At 36.4% G+C, this 14,912-nt stretch overlaps 1 protein-coding gene across 1 annotated transcript in view; it reads left to right on the top strand.

The window, feature by feature from the left end:
* Nucleotides 1-8,047, top strand: part of LOC142354711 (uncharacterized) — a 50,832-nt gene extending 42,785 nt beyond the window's left edge. The window contains exons 8-9 of the mRNA XM_075407083.1: nt 6,465-6,641; nt 7,339-8,047. Of these exons, the coding sequence (XP_075263198.1) occupies nt 6,465-6,641; nt 7,339-7,733 (572 nt within the window). The 3' untranslated portion in view covers nt 7,734-8,047. The remainder of the gene's footprint in view (nt 1-6,464; nt 6,642-7,338) is intronic.
* Nucleotides 8,048-14,912: the final 6,865 nt, after the last annotated feature.

Here is a 14,912-nt window from a genome sequence, read left to right as displayed (position 1 = left end):
TTTTCTCTTTTTCTTTTCTCTTATTTTTCTGCCTTCCTTTTTCTTCTTTTTCGTTTCTCTCCTTTTTTTCTCTTTTCTTTCTTCCTTTTCTTTGCCTTTGTCTTCTTTTTTGGTTTTCTGTGTCTTTTCTCTTTGTTTTTCCTTTATTTCGTTTTTTTTTCTGTTCATTTACTGCATTTTTGTCTGTCTTCTCTCCTTTTCTCTTGCTTTTTTCTATTTTCTCTTTTGCTTTTCTATTTTTTTCCTTTTCTCTTCTTTCATCTTTCGTTTCTCGATTTTTTCTCTCTTTCTTTTCTCTTTTTTTCTTGGTTTTTTTTTCGTTGGTTTTTCTCTCTTCCCACTTTCATTTGTCTTTTTTGTGTTTCGTTTCTGTCTTTTCTCTTCTGTTCTGTTTTTTTTCTATTTTCTCTTCATTTCTCTCTTTTTTCTATATCTTTCCTGTTCTTTTTTCTGCGTTTGTCTCTTTCTCTGTCTTTTCTCTTTCGTTTCTTTCTCTCTATTCTCTTTCGTATGTTTAAGCTCCGTTTCATCGCTTGTTATAAACTCGCCTTATAAATGCAGCCTAACGTAGAACATGAGTTACACTATGCCACCATGTAGAATATAGTTATCTCTACAAGTCTTAGCGCTCCTTAAATATGCAAAATGGTAAAGCAGAAAAATAAAATGGTAAAGCAGAAAACGTGGTTGAACAAAAAAATTGTTGGCACATAGTGTAATATACTCAAACGAAACACATCGGTGACGAAACGTATTACCTATTGCTTTTGAACGAGGGGCATAGGTTCCACCCCAGGTGGTGCAAAAAAATCCGATTCTTAACCTATCTTTTCTTTTAAATGATTCTCTTGTGATGCTTTTGCGGGCCTGCTAGTCTATATATTAATTCTAACTCGAATGCTATACCACCATGTTTAAGCGCCTATCTTCACATGTTTTAGCGTCACTTAAACATGCAGCCTAGCGTAATGCATGCATCCTAGACCACCATTTTTAAGCGCCAATCTTCACATGTTTTAACGGTCCTTAAACATGCAGCGTGTGGCTTGGTTTCAGCTTGCGCGTGAGTGTTTTATTTGTGTGTGCCTGCGTGTGTCCGTGAGCGTGCATGCGTATGTGTGTGTGTGCGCGCGTGTGTGTATGTGTGTGTGTGCGCGTGTGTGTGTGTGTGTGTATCTGAGTGTGCGTGCGTGTGTATGTGTGTGTGTGTGTGCGTGCACGTAGGCATTCAAATGACCATGTTGCTCTTTTTGGTTTTGGGACGTTTAATTCGTTTTCGAACGTTTGATTAGTTTTCGAACGTTTGCTTGGTTTTCAAACGGTCGATTTGTTTTCCAACTTTCTTTTAACTTGACCGCTTACGTCTATGTGACTATGTTTGTGTGTGTGTGTGTTTGTGTGTGTGTGTGAGTTTGTGTGTGTGTGTGTGCGTGTTTGTGTATTTATTACCTTCAACTGATAAAATTTAACTGAAGTTAACCATGGCATGGAGTACCACTGAATTTTATCCTTGTGTGTTTGTGTGTGAACCTGTTTGCAAGTGTGTGTGTGTATGTCTGTATGAATGTATGTGTGTTTCCGTGCACGCGTGTGAGACCTTGATGTTGACATTTAACTGAAGTTAACCACTACATTGAGTTGCTTTAATGGAATACTGATTGTTCTTTTTACATATTGTCATTCCTAATGCATTGATTTTTGCATATCCCAGATGGCCGATGATTTGGTAAGCATCCATTGGTGATCAAAATTAATTAGGGTGGGCAGGTCTGAACTGGTATTAAGGTTTGTGAGGTTTTGCTTAGATTTCTTTCATTGTCTCACTCTTATCCTGCATTTCAGTTATCCTGCTGACTTTTCTTCGCTAAAACTTTCTTCGCTTTTCTTGGCTAAAACGTTCTTCGCTTTTCTTTGTTAAAGATAACCTCAGAAATGACTGCTTTACCAATAAAAGGACTGCAGCAAAGCTTTATAGTTGAGATCCAGAAATTTGAGCAACAAATTAAGGTTGCTATTGAACGGTTGCAGACGGCGTTGAGTTTTTCTGTCTGTCGAACGAAAAGCCGAGAGTCTGACAGAAGGAAACTCAGAAAATTGAGCGCGGCCTTAAGAATGTGCCCCGAGATTTCTCACTTTCGTTTCTCACTTTCTTTTCTCACTTTTTCTAACTTTCTTTTCTCAGTTTCTTTGCTCGCTTTCTTTTCTCACTTTCTTTTCTCAATTTCGTTTCTCAATTTCGTTTCTCAATTTCGTTTCTCATTTTTTTCTCACTTTCTTTTCTCACTTTCTTTTCTCACTTTCTTTTCTCACTTTCTTTTCTCACTTTCTTTTCTCACTTTCTTTTCTCACTTTCTTTTCTCAATTTCTTTTCTCAATTTCTTTTCTCACTTTTTTTTCTGATTTTTTTTTCTCACTTTTTTCCGACTTTCTTTTCTGACTTTCTTTCCTCACTTTCTTTTCTCATTTTCTTTTCTCGCTTTCTTTTCTCTATTTTGTTTCTCACTTTCTTTGCTCACTTTTTTCTCACTTTCTTTTCTCACTTTCTTTTCTCACTTTCTTTTCTCATTTTCTTTTCTCACTTTCTTTTGTCACTTTCTTTTCTCACTTTTTTTCTCACTTTCTTTTTTCTCAATTTCGGTTCTCGCCTTCTTTTACTTCCTTTTCTCACTTTCTTTTCTCACTTTCTTTTCTTACTTTCTTTTCTCACTTTCGTTTCTCACTTTCTTTTCTTCCTTTCTTTTCTCCCTTTCTTTTCTCACTTGTTTCTCACTTTTTTCTCACTTTCTTTTGTCACTTTTTTTCGCAATTTGTTTTCCCATTTTTCTCACTTTCTTTCCTCACTTTCTTTTCTCACGTTTTTTTTCACTTTTTTCTCAATTTCTTCTCACTTTCTTTTCTCACTTTCTTTTCTCACTTGTTTTTTTTATTATGTTCTCCTTATGCTCAACTAATGGGCTCGACAGGTCATATATGTATTTTAATAATTTTGTATCCTGCATTCGTCAAAAAGCAGTTAATGGACACTTGGAGACTGTTTGTTTTAAGAAAATATCAGTGGATGTTGGGCAAGGAGTTTTTTTGATGTTTGCACATCTACTCTCATTAACCGCAGGTCTCATGGACTCTCTCTCTCTCTCTCTCTCTCTCTCTCTCTCTCTCTCTCTCCTCTCTCTCTCTCTAATGCGGCTTAATGGAAGGTATTTAATAGTTTTAATTCCCATGCGACCTTTTTGACGATTTTGTAATTTTCCCGATTTTTGTCTTCTGACTTAACCTTGTCAATGACAGTTCCTTGGCTCCCTAGTGAGGCATGTTTCTGTAGTGAATATTTTCCTTTCATATATAACGACTTGAGATGTGTTAATTTTTCAATATTATCGGTGGTTTTTGAATTGTCTCCTTATTTGTAGTTTTCTCTTGTCCAATGACTTTGTCTAGTTAATGAAAGGTCTCCCTGACTATTTTTTATAGTCAAAGGTTTTACCAATTTTGAGACCTTTTGAACGATAACGGTGACTCGTTATATTTTCTAATGCTTGTTTTTTGCTCTGTTGCTAATTAGTCTCATTTATGACAAGTGTCATGGACTTTTTGATTAACACCGAACACAATACACAATTTCACAGTTAAAGCTCGTACCTGATAATTATACTTCCCTTGAGACCATTTTCAAAAAATTTCTTAGTTTTCAAATTTACACAGTTTGTTAATCTATCTGGTTTCCCAGTCTCTTTTTTGTCTCGTGCATTAGATGGGGATTAAGTTATTTTTGCCAGTTTTAGCTAGTGATTTGACTTTGAAATATATTGTTTTAAAATAAATCGCTTTGTATTGTTGCCTGCATTTGTTTAGTTTTGTTAATTATCCCTTGATTGTTTTGCTTACAAATTGCTGACCTTACAAATTTGCTATGCGCCATCTAATTAGCTGTTGTTTTATGGTCCGATAATTGGATTTTTTGTGACCTTTTGAGTCAAATTTATGTCACTATAAAATTTGTGCAGTTCGAGTGTCTCTGAGTTTGCTATCTCTTGTCCTTTTACTTTCTCATTTTCTTTTTTGTACAAATGTGGTATTTATTGCCTAAGTTCATGTAGTATACATGCTTACTAAAATTGTTTCCATTTCCAGAATTGAATTTAATAACGATTAAGTGAGTACATAAGTGTGTTGTTTTGTTTGTTGTTTAGCTTTCATTTTTGTATTGGTATATGCTATGTTGACTATTAGAAGTTGTTGTTTTGCGGAGGCTGATAATCAGGTTTTTATTTTTCGCATTTTTCTGGGCTGCAATTCAGGACTTGTTTGACTGTTTCGTCGTGAAAGTTTTGTTTTCACCAAATGGCATCACTCACTTGAAATCTGCTTTTCATTCATTCATTTATGTAATTTCTCGTGAATTGCGTTCATTACATCATTTTTTGATCCCGGTAGAGTAAATTTTCTGTTCGTTCTAGTGATTAAATGTTAAGCCACACGTGATTTTTCTCACTCTGAAAAATGACTCCCCTCTAGCTTACTTAATTGAAGGAAATCAGGTCCAGGTCAAAAAATATATTAACAATTAGTAAAAACAGAAATGCCTTTCGATCTTTTTAATTCTTTTTGAGACTTTAAGGTCTAAAGAGCTACTGCAGCTTTTTTTCTGACAATCTGCCAGTTGTGTTCTTGTATGCTATATTTTGGTTTCTAGAAGTCCGTCTTTTTGACTTCTTAGCCTGAATTTTCTTCTAAAAAATTCTTTTGCTCGCTTGACTTTTCGCTCGTAAAAATGGATAGGATAAAATGGTGAAGCCGAGGGCATTAAGTCTATGAAGGGCTCTGAGCGTTTTTGTAGGCCCTAAGTGTACTGTTCGCCAAAGCTGCTCAGGTGCGCTTGAGGAGGAAGATATTCATGATTGAAAGGGTGATCTTCGACCCCATGGCACATTAGGTTTATGGTGAAACACGATTTGATTGCAACTTGTGTTGTTTTTCTGTCGGGTTATATAGTGTTAAGTGAGAGAAGAAATTGGGCTATATTAAGGCAAAAGTGATCGAAAGAGAGTTTAATTAATAGCCGCCGTAAGCCTATCAAACGGCTATTATTTAGGCGCTCTCCTTTTTTTAAACTCACTTTACCTTTCGATCACGTTTTTCGTTTTACGTAAGTCACGACTTTAACATTGACTTCTGACTTACTTCAGTCACTGTTTCAACGGAATGGATTTTAAACTCTTTGCGGTCAATGTCAAAAGAGCAAAATCAAAAGAAGCGGGATAAACCGATAAAGCCTGGTCATTAAGTCTCTTTGAATTAGGTTATCAAGGTTTATTAAAGCGTAATACCCTTCAGTTTGGAAGCTGAAATATGTATAGGTGTAGAACCTAAATGAAACTGCACACTGAATTAGAACAATTTTTGAAACTAAGGGATAATTTTTGTCAATTTCTATCTCTTCTTTTTCTGTTTCAATCCCGATGTGCGTCTAGCGCGTCAACGGCGGTTATTTTCCGGTAATCTGCCGGCTATGTTTTTTTTGTTTGGCCCTTGTTCGTTGATTTTTTTGCTGTCTTCTCGCTTAATGCCATCAATAACTATTAAATCTGCCTTCTACTGCAACTAAATTTGATCTATTTAATGCTTTTCGCATGTAATGATTTTTCATGCTTAAACACCATTTGTTTCCAAACAGCTGCAGTAAATTTTTAAACGAATTTCGTTATTTTTCTGCTTTTTGTCACTGTCCCTTATGTAATCAATGCTGGCATTTATGTGCTTTTAACGTTAAATACTATATTGTGTTTGACGGTTTCATCATATAGTCACGTGAATTAGTGAAATCCCCGTCGAAAAAATGGGAATTTCGTTTAAAATTGTTCTGCTCTGCTTTTGTTTCGTTTGTGCGGTTATATGCTCCGTAGACAATCACAGGGTTATTTTGTGAAAACTTTTAAAGTCAGGTTATCGGATTGAGCATTTCTTTTGATTTTAGTTCGAATTGTCCTTCCTTGTTTTTTTTACTCCTGTTTTTACTTCTCTAGGCTTGTTTAATTCTTCACCAATTCTGCTCTTAGTGCATTAAACTGCAGTTACTCAGGAGAGCAATCTTAAAATGAAGAAGTTTTAAAACTAGTTTTAAAAAAGAAATCAAAATTGGAAACCGGATGATCCCATTAAGCAGCTCTAGATGCCAGGTTTTTAATTGCTCTCAAACGAAGTTTGTAGCAATTATATCTGTAGCAATAATCCGATTACAAATTAGCAGTCGTTATTACACTTACGTTTTACGCCGACCGTGGGACTTGATATGAAACTATCACAACCGAACATTGGATTAAATTATCCACTTGAGTATGTTAAAACTTACGTGTAATATCTAATGTTAATCTGTAGTAGGATTATTGAACGGTTATAATGGCATTGGGTAAAATTGGGTTGGGTAAATTGTCATACGCCCCTTGAAATCCTTGTTTCCTTCTCAGGTAGATGTGTGCCTCTGTACATACTTGACTTGTACAAACTGCTGGCAAAGAATAATCTTCTCGGGTATCCTTCTGTGTTTGCATACTCAACCAAGACCTTCATTGACAAATTCATCCATGAGAAAATCACGAAGGACAAACGCACAATTGATCAGTTCTTCACTCAGCAAGTTCATGGTTAGTCATTTCCCGAGTCGCGAGGTTGACTTTATGAAAATGCGGATCGCGGATGTTCTCCATTTGTGCCTGCCTACCCCCCCCCCCCCAAGCTTAGTGGGTGCATATTTTTTTGCAACCCCCCGACGCACGGGCCATATTTTTTTCATAATGGCTTAATATGTAATGGCACGTGCTTTGTAACTGGAGGGTGCATAACGTACTCGGGCGCACAAACGGAAGAGATCCGAAAATTGTTATGGAATTGAGGTTTGGGATATTTATCTGCAGTAATTTCATGGTCGGCGACACTAGAAACGGCCAACTCTAAAATTTGCTCCTATCCTCGTTCGAACTGTCTTTTTAGGGTTTGACCTCTTAACTGGAGTCATGTTGATAATTTGAATCTTTTTGGGCCCTTGACTTGAATATACGCGTGTTACTTTTTTAAACCAAAATAAGCATAACTGGTGAGTTATAACCGCAGCTTCGATTTCAGATTTTATTAGGAAATGTTCATATTTTCATGGCCATTTTGCTTGACAAAACTACGGTTGGTTAAACGGCCAATTTCAGGCTTCACGAACTGATAGCGGAGCCGAAATATTTTAAATTGCTGACTAAAAGTAAATTTAGTCTTTTCGAATTAGTTTTCATAAAAAATTAAGGTTCTCGTATCTTCATCGTATTCGGTCAATGCCAGAAACTTGATTTTTAGACGATTCTCGAATCTGCCCATTCGACAAAATTGAGCGGAATCCGTTCATAACTCTCGCACTTCGCTACTTCTCGGCTGAAGAAAGTCGCCAACAGACTCAAACGGTACCAAGCCCGCAACAGCTCCCTCCAGTGAAGCAAAAACAGGAAGATCGAGTTCCGAACGGCGATGTTCACCCAAAAGTCAACGGTCATCCTCGAACCGGATCCATATCATCAGGGTCTGCAACGTCGTCGGTATCTTCCTCAGCATCATCATCGCCCTCGCCTTCCGGTTCCAATGACAGAGCCCAAAATTCAGGAAAACCAAGCTCGAGCAAACCAGCCATGGGAACCAATAATGAACCCAAAGGAAAAAGTTCGAACCCGGCTGTTGCTCCAACTCGGGCGAGATGAAAGGTTATCATCTGACAATGACGCAACATGAAGGTTCAATGATTGCTCGTGTTGCGTAACGGGACATAATGATGACGTAATAATTGGTAATTTGTATTTAAGATAATATACGTTTGGACGACGGATGCCGTGAAAATCTTAATTTGAAGACGAAAGTAACTATGTTGTAAAATGAGTTGAGTGAATTGTGTAATTTTAGCTAATATGATGCTTCACTGTACGTTCTACTTATAGACATCCATAACTGCTGACTTTTGTGATGATGTAGTTTTTTTGGTTGGTAACAGACGAGCTAATTAAAGCTTATTCAGTTAGTTTTTTAACACGTGACCTAGTACTGTTGACTTTTGAACTTTGAAGTTCAACCACAATCGATTTTTTAGGGGTCGAGACCCCACTTTGTATCTTTGACAGGTTCGATCCCTTTTGGTTCGTGTGATTTTAAAAGCGTCGCTATTCTGTTGTATAGATGTGATGTAATGCTGAGGGGCGTCATAGGTATAAATGTTTCAATGCGTCTCACCCTTTTTAAGCTCAAAAATTTTTGTTTTGTAACTTTTGTCACCTTTCACTCATAAGTTTCACTTACCAGGCGAGTCACTCTTCACTACAAAAGAGAGTCCTCAGTTGGCGTTGTGAACTCTATATGAATTTTAGACTGCGTGTTGCAAATTTTAGTCGGGCTCTATTATGGTAAATTTAAAGGGTTTGAAATTTCCCTTACGAATAAAGGTTAGATTAGAAATCAACTCGATTTTCTGATTTTCTTTTGACTTCTGTTTTCACAGTTTACTCTCCTTCAGTGCTTTTATGACGGTACATATGTGTTCTAATTGTGCCTATTTGCATTTGCTTGAATTCATTAAGGGGCAGCTGAAACTTTTTATGACTTTGCCACTATTTGCTGTCATATAATATTAGTGAATTTTATTTTTTGCCCATTTTTTAAAATCATCTGTTGTCTTATAACTTAGTACCATGAATGACAGATCTGATTGGTTGCTAATGAGGCATAAAAGAGTCTAATTACTAGCTCGAGTTAATAGCTAGTGGTTTTCATGACTTTGACACTACTTTATCTAAAAGTTCTTGAGTGAATTTTTCAGTTCGGCAAGTATTTATTGTACTTTTTGTTGTCTTATCATTTAATCTCATTGGGGACAGGTCTCTGATGCTGAAAATAGGGGTGCAATTATTCGATTTATTCGTTTGTTGTTCAAAGCTAGTGCTTTCTATGACTTTTACACTAACTGTTTTCAATAATAATTATCGAATTTTTTGTTTTGCGAGTTTTCCTTTTCAGTTTTGTCTTCTTAACTTAGTCTCATTATCGACAGGACTCACTGGTTGCTAAAAAGGCTTCAATTGAAGCAAGTCATATCAGTTCATAACTATTGCTTATTTTGACTTATACGCTTGTTCGTTTATTTAAAAAAATACTTTGTGATTTTTGTTAGTTTTGCTAGTATTTGCTGTACTTATTACTGTCTGCTCACTTAATCTCATTGATGACAGGTCTCAATAATGATCACCGAGGACTCAAAAAGTTGATGTAATTGTACACTTCTGTAGCTGTTGCGTTCTGTGACTTCATAATAAATTTTCAAAATTTCAGCGAATTTTATTGCGATGTTTGGTTATTTTTGTCTTTTTAATATTAGTGAGAGGTCTCATCGACATTTAGTGACAGGTTGCCAATGAGAAAAAGAGGAATATAGTTGGCAGTTTGAGGTCATAACAGTTGCTTTCCGATGTTGATCCTGTTTTTCAAAAATTAAGTTGAATTTTTAGTCTTGCTTGTTTTTGTTATTCTGTTGTTGATTTGTTGCTTAGTCTCATTACTAACAGCTCTCCTTTGACTTTTAAAGCGGAGTTAATGATTGTCAGGTCAATGCCTTGAATTGTATTTCAGGACTTGTACTGTTATGTTTTTTTTAAAGTTGTTTTTACACTTTTTCATCTCTTTGAGCCAAAACGGGATAAACAGGTAAAGCTTATTCTCATTACTGACAGCTCTCCTTTGACTTTTAAAGCGGAGTTAATGATTGTCAGGTCAATGCCATGAATTGTATTTCAGGACTTGTACTGTTATGTTTTTTTTAAGTTGTTTTTACACTTTTTCATCCCTTTGAGCCAAAACGGGATAAACAGGTAAAGCTATGCAGGCATCAAGTTTCATTAGAGGCCCTTAGCCGCGTTTAGTAATCTTCCAAGTTTTTAGAGTTGTGAATCTACTGGGAAGGCCGTATTTCAAGGTTAAAAGCTCATTTCTAGGAGTTTTTGAGCCCAAAATGTTGCATTTTTCGCGGTTTTCTTCGACTTTTTTTGTGTTGGACCAGTCTAAAATTGAGGTTTGTAAAAGTTGATAAAGGTCTTTTGGAAGAAATAATTTCTTTTTTACCATTTTAAGAGCTATATTTCAAGGTACTCGAAACATAAACAGGCAAATTTAAAATATTTTTTAATTTTCAAGTTGAAATTTTTTTTGTCTTGAGTTTTATCAGCCCGAGGGGTCAAGGAACATCCTCTAGTATTTGATAATATGTTACTGCATAGTTTCTAGTTGTAGTGGAATGATTTTCAACATTTTAACATCACGAATTTTATTAATTTTCCTTATAAAACTTGCACTTTTCAAATTTTTTATTCTTTGTGATTATGTAAGGTTTTAGACCCACAGGAGGCAGGAATTCTCCTATGTGGTTTGATAATAAGTTACTGAAAAATTTCAATTGGTCATAAAATGGTTTTCAACATTTGAAATTACGATTTTTTTAAATCAATTTTCATTTTGTGAAATTGTTTGTCATTTTTTAGGTTTCTCCAACCTCAAGAGCCGACCTATTATCATACTCCTCTAGGGTTTGATAATAGGTTACTTCATAGCGTCTGTGTCAATGAAAGTGTTTTCATATTTTTTAATATCACGATCTTTAGCAGTTTTTTTTAATAAAACTTGCAATTTTTCAAGATTTGAAATTTTCCACCAGCGAGTTTTCCGGCACCGAGGGCCCAGGAATATCCTCTAGTGTTTGATAATAAGTTACTGCATAGTTGATAGAGGTAATTTATTGGGTATCAAGGCCTTATAACACAAGTTGTAGGGAGTTTTGATCAAATTAAAAATTTTTAATAGCCGCCTCAGCCTCTCAACGGCGATTATTTAGGCCCTCTTTTTTTTAATTCGCTTTACCTTTTGATCACGTTTATCGTTTTACACAAGTCACGATTTTCAGGTTTGATTTCTGACTGACTTCAATCACTGTTTCAACTGATTGGATTATAAATTCTTTCATGCATTGAAATTTGCAATGAAGTGATTGAATTACGCAGTGAATGCGGTCAAAGTCAGAAGTGCAAAATCAAAAGAAACCGGATAAACCGCTAAAGGCCTGTCATCAAGTCATAGTTTATTAGGATATCAAAGTTAGTTAAAGTGATTGCTAGCTGACATCAGTTTTAAGCTTAATAGCTTTCATTTTGAAGCTGATTTAAATATAGTTTCAGAATCTAACAAACTGCACCCCCAATTAGAATTTTTCACTAAAAAACAGAAAAAAATCATTCAATCTTTTTTCTTTTTCATGCCCAATATAAATCAAGCGGGTAAACAGCGTCCATTTTCCGACAATTTGCCGACTATGTTAAAGTTTCCGAAAATCGGTATCATGTTCCAAATTTATTGATCTTTATGAGCCCGTGAAACTACTTGTACTGGATTGAAATACAGATACTGAATAGTCTCTGGTGACAATTAAATGTTTCTGAAGATGTAAATATCACGAATTTATTAGAATTTTGTTAAAATTTGAAATTGTTTTTTAATTTTCTTGAAATTTTTTTTTCGTTCTCTAAGTTAGCAATCTTTGCTGGCCAACGTAACTTTTCTAGGTCTCGCAGATGGTTTACATGGCAGAACTCCACTAACCAAAAATCGTTTTGAACATTTTACTTCCGCACAAATTTGAAACTTTCTTGTTAGTTTGTGCAAAATTTTGCACTTGTCGATTTTTTTGAAGCATTTGTCTTATTCGAGTTTATTTACCTTTAGTGGATAATAAGCTGTATCACATTTGCCCTTCAGGGTATAAGCTGAAAGAGCAATGATTTTCAGTTTCGTTGATTGTTTTAATTTCTCAACTTTTGAGTCTTTTTGGCTGGGATTGTTGAATTGATCTGCTGTTCAGGTACATTAGTTCTCCGTTTTTTATTCAATTCTTTGGTTTGTATTTTAGGACTTGTCCTGCTATGTTTTGTTTTGTTTCATCGTGTCCTTCGATGACCCTTGTGACTTCAGTTTCAGTAATTTCTACTGCTTGGGAGTGAAAATTTGTGTGCGTGACTTCATTTGTTCTGCTTTTAGGTCGATTGCGTGACTTACCTCATTAAAAAATGACTTCGGATTTCACTTAATGAAATTTGAGTTTTTTGAACATTTTCTAGTTAAAGATCAATACTGTGCATCTAAGTAGTGCCAAACGTATTTGCCCCAAGTCTTGAGTCTTGAGTTTTTGATACCAAATTTCAATTTTTAAAAATCTCTTTTAGGGCTTTTTCCTGATAGAGCTTTTGTCTCCTTAAAATGGCATTCGGAATCAAGCCCAAAGAGTCTAGTGGTCTATTAGAGGACGGGTGGTGGTGAACCTGTATCTGATAACGTAGTTGGTTCAGTTTCAAGGAAGGCCACATCCAATCGTCTTTAGCGGCTATTTTCCGACAATCTGCCAGCTATGGTTTTTCGCCGGGTTTTGTTTAGGTCTAAATGTCTGTCTTCTCAATTTGCCGGTCGTTTAATTGCTCTAAAGTCTGAAGCAATTATATTGGTCCTGTTGGTTTTTTAATGCAATATTATGCTTGACCGATTTTTTGCCTGACTCATATGACATTTCGTCCTCAAAACAGGATGAACAGGTAGCGCCCAGCGGGCATTAATCGATCTTAGAGGCTTTCTGCTCACTAGTTTCCTATTATTTGATTCACTGAAACTGCTCTGGAGACTTAAACTTATGGTGTGAAGAGCGGTTCCTGGAGGTTGACCCCCCCCCCCCCACACACACACACACACACACATCAGCCACCCTCACATTACCCCTCACAAATCCCCACGCTGAACATCATTCAAGCTGTATGTGCCCGTGCGGCTGAATACACCCTCCCAGCGTTGCCCCACCCCCAACCCCCCCTCCTCCCCCCGCCCTCGTTTCACCCCCCGCTGCGCTCACCGCATGCCCCTTCAGTTAAGCTAAAGCTAGCCTCACTAAACCTTGGCTAGCTTTTAACGAAGCGAAGCGTTCTCCGGTAGTTTGAGATCAATTAGTGCGAAGTTCGTCGGTTTTGTATTACAATTGTTTCTAGTGTTCAATTTGTTCATAGCATTTTTTGATGCTATGGATATTAATATCACGAATTTTATTAGATTTTGTTAAAATTTGCGATTTTGTTTTAAATTTTTTGAAAAGTTTTTGTCATTCTCTGATTTTGATAATCTCTGCTGGCCGAAAAAATATTTTGAGGTTTTGCAGATGTATTAAATAGCAGAATTCCACAGACCAAAAATCGTTTTGAACATTCTTTTTCCGCAAAATTTAGAAACTTTCTTTAAATTTTACACTTGTTAGTTTTTTTAAGCATTTGTCATGTTTTTAGAGTGTACAGGTCTAAATGTCTGTCTTTTCAATTGGCCGGTTATTTAGTTGGTCTGAAGTTTATGGCACTTATATTAGTCCTGATGGTCTTTTTAAGGTAATTTTTCGCTTGACTCATTTTTCGTGTGGCCCATTTGACTTTTCGTCCTCAAAACAGGATAAACAGGTAGCGACCAGCAGTTTTAAGCGATCCTAGAGCCTTTCTGCTCATTAGTTTCCAATTATGAGATTCACCGACTGTTTTGGCGACTTATTCTTACGGTTTGAAGTGCAGTTCTTAGAGGTCGACAACCCCCCCCCCCCCCCCCCCTCAACAATCTCGCCACATCAACCACCCTCACCCACCCCTAAACATCATTCAGGCCGTATGGACCCGTGCAGATAAAGACCCCCTCCCACCGTTTCCTCTCCCTTCCCCCCCCCCCCGCACGTTGACCCCCCGCTGCGCTTCAATTCAGCTAAAGCTCGCCTACCTAAACCGTGGCTAACTGCTAACGAAGCGAACCGCTCGGCAGTTGTTTAACAGCAATTCGCCCGACGGTAGTCGGTTTTGTTTTAAAATTGTTTCTAGTGTTCAAATTCTTACTGGCCTTTACACCCTTGGCCTCCCATTGGCTATCATTTACTCTGTTTTTATTAAAGTTCAAAAAGTTTAAATTTGAATTGGTGCGCTGTCTTTTAAGATCTGTTCACACTTTATCGACCTTTTATTGTCAATGAGAAGTCAAATTTTAGTAGTGATAACGCTTGAGTGGCAAGAAGAGCGAAAAGCGATGAGGTTGATGGCTTAAATTGTTTTGAACTCTACAGTTTTGTATATTTTTTAGTTCTCAATCTTTTCGATGGTGTTTTGCGACTTCAGGCTGACAAATCACACGTATTTTCTGGCATTCTACCGGCTATGGTTGCAATAAAAACAAACGAAAAAATTTGTACGATATAGTTTTATCGTATTTTTTTTTAATTTGTCCTAATTGAGAGATTGGTCTTTTATATCTTTTTTGTATTCATACAGCCGATCTTTCTTATTATTGATCTCTGTTCTGTCAATTAATTTGCTCTAAAGTAGTTATAATATTTTGCTCCACAGACGTTTTATAAAATAAAATAACGGATGTCTTGCTATATTCCAGTTTATGAAAAATTGCAACGATCGAAATAATTTCAGATTAGCTGTGTACTTTCTATATACCGAAGCAAAAAAAAAATCTGTTGTTGTTACTCTTATTGGCTGTTTTTAATTGCTCTCAAAAGAAGTTTGTGGCAATTTTATTAGTCTTGTGGTCAGTTTTTCATGCGATCTTTTGCTTGACCGATTTGTCGTGCGACCCATTTGACTTATCGTCCTCAAAAACGGGATAAACAGGTAGCACTCGAAGGGAATTAAGTGCTCTTAGAGCTCTAAGCCTTACTATGCCTAAGAATATGATTCACCACAACTGTTTTGGATGGTGAATGGCGTGGAGGCAGTTTCATGGTGTAAAGGGTGGTTGATAATATTAAAAATTTGACCGCCTCAGTCATTCCCCTTGCG

This window comes from Convolutriloba macropyga, chromosome 15 (genome assembly GCF_964194025.1).
Source record: "Convolutriloba macropyga chromosome 15, txConMacr16.3, whole genome shotgun sequence".
Classification (NCBI taxonomy): Eukaryota; Metazoa; Xenacoelomorpha; order Acoela; family Convolutidae; genus Convolutriloba; species Convolutriloba macropyga.
Note: the sequence above shows the minus strand (reverse complement) of the source record. Positions and strands in the feature narration are given on the sequence as shown.